At 28.0% G+C, this 9999-nt stretch overlaps 1 protein-coding gene and 1 long non-coding RNA gene across 2 annotated transcripts; one reads left to right on the top strand and one right to left on the bottom strand.

The window, feature by feature from the left end:
• Positions 1-4551: 4551 nt before the first annotated feature.
• Positions 4552-7611, bottom strand: LOC123267590. Its single transcript, XR_006510071.1, has 2 exons — positions 7539-7611; positions 4552-4999 (listed from the first exon to the last, which is right to left on the bottom strand). It is a non-coding gene; the product is annotated as an uncharacterized LOC123267590 (long non-coding RNA).
• Positions 4583-9987, top strand: LOC123267581 (ubiquitin carboxyl-terminal hydrolase-like). Its single transcript, XM_044732297.1, has 6 exons — positions 4583-4711; positions 4780-4791; positions 4879-5007; positions 7527-7672; positions 8145-8365; positions 9653-9987. The coding sequence occupies exons 1-6, from the start codon at positions 4679-4681 to the stop codon at positions 9793-9795; spliced, it is 684 nt and encodes a 227-aa protein (XP_044588232.1). The 5' UTR covers positions 4583-4678; the 3' UTR covers positions 9796-9987.
• Positions 9988-9999: the final 12 nt, after the last annotated feature.

Genomic DNA, 9999 nt, shown 5'->3' with positions numbered 1-9999 from the left:
AATAATAAAAGTACCCTTTTTTTTTTGAACTTCTGAAACCCGCCTAACCCCTTAAGTCAATATTGCTGTGGATAATAGTATTAAATTATGTACAAATAATTTTTTTTTTTTTTTTTTTTTTATAAGTTGACTGATTTTTATTTATGAATTGTAATGTAAAAGAAATTTTTTAGGAATTATTTTTTAAAAATTGTAAAGTTTCACTTCGAGTAATTAAAACTTATTTATTTGTGAATTTGTAAAAATAATGTTTGTTAATTAAAATGTCAAATTTATCTTAATATGTAGTTACTTCCAAGAATATTATTTTTTTTAATTAAATTAACAATGCGTAGTAGTGCTTGCGATAATATTTTTATTTAATTATATCTTATGAATATATCTAGTTGTTTAAGAATTGTAATTTTAAGAAATTTGTGATATTATTAAGTATATTAATTTAAATAAAAGTAAATATAGTAAGCTAAAGAAAGTTTTTTTTTTATTTTCTAATTACTTTTTTATTTTAAAAATTTTATTTTTAATTTATAATACTGAAATTATTAATGCTCATTAGTTCGATAAATAAAAAAAAAAATAGTTAATTTTCTGGAAGAATATTTTTTTTTTTATTCAAATATTTCTGTTGCAATTTCCTATTTTTTTAGTTGGCTTTTTTTTTTTTTTTTTTTTTAAATACTTTTAAGGAAGTCCTTTCGCTCCAGTTGAGTCATAACAACTGTAGTAGTAAATTTTCAATAAATTAAAATACAAAACCCATAAAAATTCCTAAAATTAAAAAATAAATAGTATATGAAGCATTAATCGTTGAAATTTTGAAAAAAAATAGTTAAATACAAAAATTAATTAGACTGTTGTAAATCAGCTGTTAGTAACCTGTCCGTGATTTGGCAACGCTTTATTTAGGTTGTTTAAATTTTTATTTGCACAATATAACCTTAACCATGTTTAACTTTTTGCAGTCAGTGTAAATAAATAAATAATTAAAAATGTTTAGTCACAAAACCATAACATTCTAATGTCTCATGGCAGAAATGCTAGTATTTTTTAATTATTGTTTTATTTTTCAACTATGAATTATGAAAATTTGTTAACAATAAATTAACTAATAAGTAAGGTAAAAGACCCAATACCGGAACGACGAAGGGTACATGACTGGTTTTTATTACTTAGAAAATATTCAAATGGTTCATTAGTAATAATAATTCATCCAATCATATCCACAGATTCGGTAGAATCTGGCGCCAAGTTCCGTTCAAATCCGTTGTAAACGGAGCGCCAGACTACCAAGTGTGTTTACTGTAAGCAGAACGGTATTTCGAGGTTGCAAAATTTTATTTTTTGCCCTCCGGGCGGAAAGTGGCAACTTTCGTCCCGCTGCGCTAAACTAAGTTGCCGCTTTCCGCCTTCGTCGGACAAAAAAATAGTATACACTCCTCGGGAAGTAAATAAGAAAGCCTCAGATCACATGTTTTGTTGACCTCGGCTTCGCCTCGGCCAACAATTACATGTGATCTGGAGACATTTCTTACTTACTTCCCTAGGTGTGTAATATACTATTAATTCGACGGTACTTCTTGTTCCTAAATTTTATATTATAACAGTAATTCATACTTTATTTTACTGATATCAATTAATTGCCCTGACGGATCCAAAGTGCGGTAGAGTACGGCAAATTTACGGTAGGGTACGGTAGAGTACGGTACGTACAGTGATTTACCGTAATACAGTATGACACCGTAAATTACGGAGATTGTATGGCAAAGTACCGTGATTGTACAGTAATTTACCGTTATTGTACGGTAAGATACCGCGTGATTGTACGGTAAAATACCGTAATTGTTAGTAAAATACTATAATTATCCGGTAAAAAAAGTACTGTTTTTGTACGCTAAAGTACCATAATTGTACGGTGATGTACTGTAATTGTACGGTAACTTATCGCTAAAATAAGGTATATTTGACGGTAGGGTACCATTGGAATACGGTAGTGCGGAAAGTTCAGAAGTATATATTCTACCGTATTTTCACCGTACCCTACCGCAATTGTACCGTTCTATACCGTATTTTCACCGTTCTTTACTATACGTTACGGTGTTTTACGGTTTCTACCGTGCAAGTAGAATGCTACTGTAATCTACGGTAGCCATACAGTATATCGACCGTATTTTTACCGTATAATACCGTAATTCTACGGTATTTCAGATCCGCCAAGGATATATTCAATTATAACCATTAATTTACTTGAAGGGGAAAGGGGGGACCTACTCAGTGGGAATTTTTCCGTAATTGAAAAAATAATCAGACAGCCCAGACTGGGAATCGAACCCAGATCTCTCGGTTACACGCCAAGGGCTCTACCATGCCGTCTGACGAAGAACTATGGAGAAGGAGCCGACCCCGGTGGCATCTTGTGTATCGGGAGGAGTAAGTTAACATCTTTTATCCACTCATTTTCGACTCACTGTCTTTTTAATCATTTTTAGTAGATTTCAAAAGTTTATAAATATATATACCATCGTAGTCATTAATTTAAGTATGTTTTTAATATTACTGGAAAATAGCAGTTTGTAAACTAGAAAGTTTATTAACTCTAAATTTTAAAATTAGTTAATAATGTCATTTGTAAAATTAGTAGCAAATAAAAAATGATATTAATGAAATTAGCGAAATGGAAATTTCACCAAATAAGTATAAATTCAGTCATTTATAAAATAGCGAAAAAAAAATATCTGTGGCTACGTGAATTTAGCCAATTCTTATTGCAGAAACTTATAAAATTAGCCGATTGTAAACTTTGTGAATTGTAAAATTAGCAGTTTCTAAATCTCTCGTAATTCTTCAATGGATCGATGGATCAAAAAACGATTTAGAGCAGATTCGACCGACCTATTTAAAAGTTATAAGAAGTTTAAAAACGGCTAATTTTACAATTTACAAAGTTTAAAATCGGCTAATTTTATAAGTTTCTGCAGTAAGAATTGGCTAAATTCACGTAGCCACAGATTTTTCCTTTCCGCTATTTTATAAATGACTGAATTTATATTTGGTGAAATTTCCATTTCGTTAATTTTATTAATATCATTTTTTATTTGCAACTAATTTTACAAATGACATTATCAACTAATTTTCAAATTTATAGCTTATAAATTTTCGAGTTTACAAATGGCTATTTTCTATTTTTTTATTATATGCCAAAGAAGTATAACTTCTGACGCGTGTACATAAGTACACACACACCATTTTTTGTTTTTTATATTTTAATATTTCTACTTTTTTTAGATTGAAAAAACGAGGTTTTGAACCACGGGATTTAGAAGAAGAATCGTTAATATAATAGACTCGTTGATATTGATATTAATGGTAAAAAGGAAGAATTACTTCGTATTTGGACCAGAAAAAAGTAGTGTATTTATATTAAGTTTGTAATTCAACAATCAACAATAATTTTTTATAAGTTCAAATAAACCTCTGATTTGAAAATTTAAAATAAATTGCTATCGTTTTTTTTTTCACTGTTAGAGCCTTTAAAAGATATTATTTAAGACTTACATTATATGAATAAAATAAATTTTCATATAATTTATGTGTTAAAAAATTATTAAATATCTGCTAAATTAATTTTTATTCTTTAATTCTAAATTTAATAAATGAAACACAATCAAAAAATCACAAACGTCAGCTAACTTTACTACTATTGTTAATTTCACCGTAAAAAACGCGATGAAAATTAAGTTAGCCGACATCTAAAAATTTTTAGAATTTTTTTTTATCGAAAAAATGATAAAAAAATTTTCATTTGTAAAAAACTGTAAGTGTAGTTTTTAAAAAATATTTTTTTTGTTCTAATTCAACTATAAAAAAAAATCAAAAAATTAAAAACGTCGGCTAACTTGAGATGAAAATTAAGTTAGCCGACATTTGAAAATTTTTAGAACTTTTTTTTATTGAAAAAATTATTGCAAAGTAATAAAAAAAAATTTTCATTTGTAAAAAAACTTTAAAAACTGTAAGTGCAATTTTTAAAAAATATTTTTCAATTCTAATTTAATAATTAAATTAAAAACGTCGACTAACTTTAGTCCCATAATATCCCATAATAAAATTTCCCATAATAAAATTAAGATGAAATGTATGTGAAACCAATTTATTCGTGATGTGATTGGTTGAAAATATTTATTCTCATTCTGATTGGTTGAAAGTGAATATAATATACATAAACTACACATAAATATATCATGATCATAAATATGAGGCGCGCGCTTGCGCGCGCAAATTTGAATTCTAGTAAAATATAAAAACGCGCACTGTGTCATATTATTACGTAAATTAATTAAAATAAAGGTGTTCAAATAAAAGTATTTATTTAATATCAATAAATTTTAATAAATAAACCGTGACCGTGAAAACATTTCTAGTGTATGTAATAGTTTCAGTTTTTTTCTGCGCATCACTGTTCTGACAAATGACAGCTGACAGGCGCTTAAATAAAAGACTGCCATAATATGGCAGCCATATTAGGGGTGCGGATGTGACATCTGCTGTTTCTGCTTCGTGATTCAACTTTTTTATACGCAGTATATTTTTCAAATATAACAATCGTCATCCAGTCTTAACTTTTTTACAAAAGTAATAACTATCTTGTTGAATTCATTTAAGTTTAAATAATTAAACAAAAATGACTCTGATACCGCTTGAATCTAACCCTGAGGTAAGTAACCGGCTTTTTTTTTATAAACAATCTTCAAAATACTAATATATATTTTTTTTTGCATTTAGGTTATGACCAAGGTACGCAATTCTCCAAAAAACATCTAAAATTTTTAATTATAAATTAAATAGTAAGTTTTTATTAATTAATTAAAATTCTTTTTATAGTTTATCCATAAAATTGGCGTACCGGCAAAATGGAAACTTAGTGACGTCTACGGGCTGGACGAACCATTATTGGCAATGGTACCTAAGCCGGTTTTAGCTTTAATTTTACTCTACCCAGAATCTGAAAAAGTAAATATTTTCTTTTATTTTTTAAGTAGTTATTTAATAAGATAAGACACCCAGTTATTGACACTGGCCTAATTTATTAACTAATTATTGACATTTGCAATTTTATTTTAATTAACAGGCGAGACCATCTTTTTCTCGCTTTGCTCTCACGGAGTTCAACGAAACTATCTCTGTCGCACTCCCAACAGCAGAGCAATTACAGTTTCGATTGGTTTCACGAAACGAATGAAATTTTTGAAAAAAAAAAAAACGCTTTGTGGTGAAATAGTTTATTCAATTATCTATTATCTCTACACTGACAAAAAAATTGACTTGACTCAAGAGCCAAACTCTTGAACCAAGAATTCCATATTGAAGAAAATGATTTTCTTGAGTCAAGAGAATAAATTCTTGAAACAAGAAAATTTTCTTAGACCAAGAATAATTTCTTAGCTCAAGAATTTATTCTCTTGACTCAAGAAAATCATTTTCTTCAAAATGGTATTCTTGGTTCAAGAGTTTGGCTCTTGAGTCAAGTCAATTTTTTTATCAGTGTAAAAACGTTTTTTCAAAATTTCCATTCGTTTCGCTAAACCGATTGAAACTGCAAACTGCAATCACTGGTCTCGGCAGTTAAAAAAAAAAAAAAAAAAAAATTCTAATAAATTTATTTTATTTTCTTTGGAAAAGACCCAACAGCCAATTCAATGGCCATTAACAGGGTTACATAAGTATTAACATATACATTTAAGATACAATATATAAATTTATACATTATTATAATAGATTTTAGATACCAAGTAATTTGTGTATTTAGATACAATAATTTTTAATTTAATCAAAATACAATTTGTAACTAAAAAAAAAGACCATTCGGCAGCCGAAATGGAAGTAGATTTCATCATGAATAGAAAAAAAATATAACGAGGATTAGGGCATAGTGGAGTAGGATATAATTTTGAGACTACACATATGATATGTGCTCAAATTGAAGCTTATTTAAAGAGCTTTCAGATGCAATTTACAGAGTGTCAATAAGTCATCCCATTCAAAAGTTATTCGAGTAAGAAAGTGAAGAAATATGAATTTTTATGATTTTCAAAATTTTGAAATCCTGGCATTTACTTGACCGATTAAGCTTATCTTCGAACTTGACTTTGGTATTCATGTGTAGAATAAGTATATTGAGTTTGGTAAAGATCTGTTGTAAATTGGCGACGCTATCGTCATGACAAGCCGCGTTATATCGTACATATATATATATATATATATATATACATTTATAAACTTTTGAACCATATGTATTTTCTGACTCAGCTCGTCGAGTTAAGTCGGAATATAGCAAAATTTTTCAAAACTTGCGTCATGAGGACCATTGCAATAGTTAGATTTCTATGAAATCTACTAATTAAAATTTAAAGAGAAGACAGCGGCCAAGTGTAATTTTAATAAGTATAATTTTCAAATTATAAATTTTAAGATTTTCTGGTTTTTTGAGAACATTTTTTTTTTAGGTAGATTTCTTTAGAAATCTAACTGTTGCATTAGTCCTCATGGTGGAATTTTCACCTGATTTTACTATCATATGTCATAATTAGTCGAGTAGGTTCCAAAAGTACCATTGGTTAAAAAATTTATATATATATATGTAATATAACCAGCCTTGTCATCAGGATATCTTGAAAAGTTTTCAACCGATCTTAATGAAACTTGATACATATAATCTTTGGGTAATTACCTAGGTCGAGTTCGAAGATGAGCAAAATCGGTCAATTAGTTTAGAAATGGCGGGCATTTAAAATTTTCAAAATTTTGTAAATTGCAAGTTTTGTAACTTTGACCGTAAATAACTTTTGACTGAAAAAAAAAAGCTCATTTCTGAAAACTTTATGTTGAAGCTGATTATATTCGCTTTAATGTGACCTATAACACATACTTTATAATAATTTTTATTAATTTTATAGGCCATTCAAAAATTTTTAAAAAAACTTTTTTTCAAATGTGGTTTTATTAGAATAACTTTTAAACGGCTTTGCCGATCGATTCCAAAAACTATTCAGCTCTTAACATAAAAAAACACGTCGATCGCCGCCAGACCAGTCAAAATCTGTTGATTCGCTCCGTGAGATATCGTTGGCAAAAAAAATCGAAAAAAGCGTTTTTTTTTTTAAACAAACTCCGAAATTTTTTATCTGATCAATTTACGGTTTGGGTTTCATCATAGAACTCAAAAAACTACATCGACTGCTGTCAACTGCGTGATAATCGGTTAACTCAATCAAAAGTTATAGCGGATTGAAAGTTATAAAATTATATGAACATTTGTTATTCAACAAATTAAATAACATAATTAAAGAAAATCTCATATGTATCGCATGAAATTTACCTTCCATTTCGGGTGAGGCCGAATGACATTTTTTTAATTAGAATAAAATTGCAAGTCTCAGACAACTAGGCCAATGTCAATAATTGAGTCTTTTAGCTTAGTTGAAAATTTACTGATCAATTTTTGACACATTTTTGTATTAATTTTTAACTAGGCAAAAGCTTACGACGCAGAATTGGAATCTAAGATAAAAGCAGAGGGAAAAGAGCCACCGAAGAATGTTTTTCATATGAAACAGTGTGTGTTAAACACTTGTGGAACTGTTGCTTTAATTCACTCCATTCTCAACAATCTTGACCAGTATGTTTATTTATTTATTTATTTATTTATTATTATTATTATTATTATTATTTGATGATATCAATTACATGATATGAAAATTATTGACTCTGAAATTAACAGACAATATAAATTTTTTTTTTTATTTTAAAGCAATGAAATTATTATGAAAACAATTTAATTAAAAAATTCCACGTGTGAAAATTTTTAAAAATTATAAATTCAATTTTTTAAAAATAATTTTCTAGATCTAATCTATTTAAAAAAAAGAATCAAAAAGTTGTCAAGTGTCTTCTAATTCTAATATATCAATTACTCATTCAAGTTAATTTATAATATTTTTTTAAAAGAGTGCAAAAATGGTAGACATTTTTAAAAATGTTGATTGAAGAGTTAAAAAAAATTTTTTTGTCTTCTCTTGATCCTTGTGATCAAAGACACACAGGACAATTTAATTTCTAGAATTATCTAATTAAAAATTTTAATTTTCTAGAATTGATTTAAACGACGGAGCTCTGAAGAATTTCTATGAAGAAGCCAAAGATTTATCATTCGTTGAGCGCGGTGAATTGTTAATGAAGGAAACCAATGAAATAATTGACGCTCACAAACAATTAGCTCAAGAAGGACAAACTCAAGCACCTCCAGAAGACGAGCCAGTTGTTCATCACTTCGTAGCGTTTGTTGAAAAAGATGGAACACTTTACGAGCTTGGTAATTATTAATTATATATTTATTTCATAAACGACTACTGAAAATTTTAATTAAATTTTTTTTTTTTTTTTTTTTTTTTTTTCATTTATTTATTTTTCTTTTTTTTTTTTTTTTTTTTTTTTTTTTTTCAATAAACAAACCCAACAGCCTAGGGGCCATTAACAGGGTTAATAATACAACAGTTAGTATATAAGAAAAAAATTTTTGATTTATAACAAGATGACTTATAGCTAGCATAGTGATTTCATATTTAATAGAATATTAATATTAGTATTAATTATAAATATTCTATATTATTATTATAAATGTTAATATTGATTATAAATTTAATAGATAGATTGCTAAATGAGTAGACCATTGATGTGTTAGCAATTGCAAACCATAACAAAAAATAATAGTAATTGATAAAATTGAAAAGAAAAAATAATAATATTAATAATAAGAATAATAATATTTTAGTTAAAATTTAGGCGCGCTATTCAGATTTCTAGTAATTATAAAAGTTGTAGCAATTGCACATAATTAACACTATTAAGTTGATATTTTGCCAAGTGATGCTGTTATACAGCCACTAAGTTAGTTTGACAGCACCAGGTGTAAATAATTATTTGATAATTAGTGACAAGATTATTTTGTTCAAATTAAAGCAAATTATAAAAGCCATTTAAGAGCGCAAATCTTGTATCATGTAATATACTATATATACTATATCGCGTTTTAGATGCCATAAGGGCATATACTGGCAAAAGGTCCTGGTGAAAAGCCATAAGGGCATATAAAAAATTTTTTTTCGGGAATCGACGTAGTTTTGTCCGAAATGGGGAGAAATGCTAAAAAAAAAAATTTATATACCCTTATGGCTTCCGGGACCCACCTCGGATGCCATAGGGGCATATCAAAAAAATTTTTTTTTGGGAATCAACTCATTTTTGTCTGAAACGTGCAGAAATGCAAAAAAAAAATTTTCGCCTAACTAAAAATTTTTTTGGACTTGGAAAAAAAACCAGAATTTTTATTATACGCCCTTATGGCATCCGAGGTGGGTCCCGGGAGCCATAGGTGCGTATAAAAAAATTTTTTTTCGGTAATCGATGTATTTTCGTCCGAAATGTGGAGAAATGCAAAAAAAAATTTTATACGCCCTTATGGTTCCCGGGTGCCATAAGGGCACATAATTTTTATACGCCCTTATGGCACCTGTAACGCGATATATACAAATATATAAACTTGAAGGATAATTATTTCTATAAATACTTACTATAAATTTTAACAATTATTCTTGGTCAGATGGATGCAAGTCAGCGCCAATAAACCATGGTCCAACAACCAAAGAAGCTGTTTTGGATAACGCTGCTAAAATTTGCAAAGAATACATGGCTCGTGATCCTGGAGAAGTTCATTTTACAATGATGGCTTTGGTAGCCAATTAATTAAATAAAAATAAAAATTGCCTCGCGAATTAATTATTGATTTAATCAATATATATTTAATTTTACGGCTAAAAATAAAATGCAGATGCACAATATTTATAACTGCTATGAGTGTGATAAAAATTTTTGCTATTTAAGCCCCAAGTTTGTACTACAAAATAAAAAGAAAATAAATTCAGCAAACCAGAAAAATTGAGTAATTTT

The sequence above is a fragment of the Cotesia glomerata genome, linkage group LG6 (assembly GCF_020080835.1).
Source record: "Cotesia glomerata isolate CgM1 linkage group LG6, MPM_Cglom_v2.3, whole genome shotgun sequence".
Taxonomy (NCBI): domain Eukaryota; kingdom Metazoa; phylum Arthropoda; class Insecta; order Hymenoptera; family Braconidae; genus Cotesia; species Cotesia glomerata.
This window is presented reverse-complemented; position numbering and strand designations above follow the sequence as displayed.

What these genes read in the sequence shown, in the direction of transcription:
- LOC123267581 (XM_044732297.1), top strand. Translation starts at nt 4,679, where the DNA reads ATGACTCTGATACCGCTTGAATCTAACCCTGAG. An exon ending in ATTCTCAACAATCTTGACCA is followed by an intron (nt 7,673 to 8,144) that starts GTATGTTTATTT and finishes TTAATTTTCTAG; the next exon opens with AATTGATTTAAACGACGGAG. An exon ending in TGGAACACTTTACGAGCTTG is followed by an intron (nt 8,366 to 9,652) that starts GTAATTATTAAT and finishes ATTCTTGGTCAG; the next exon opens with ATGGATGCAAGTCAGCGCCA.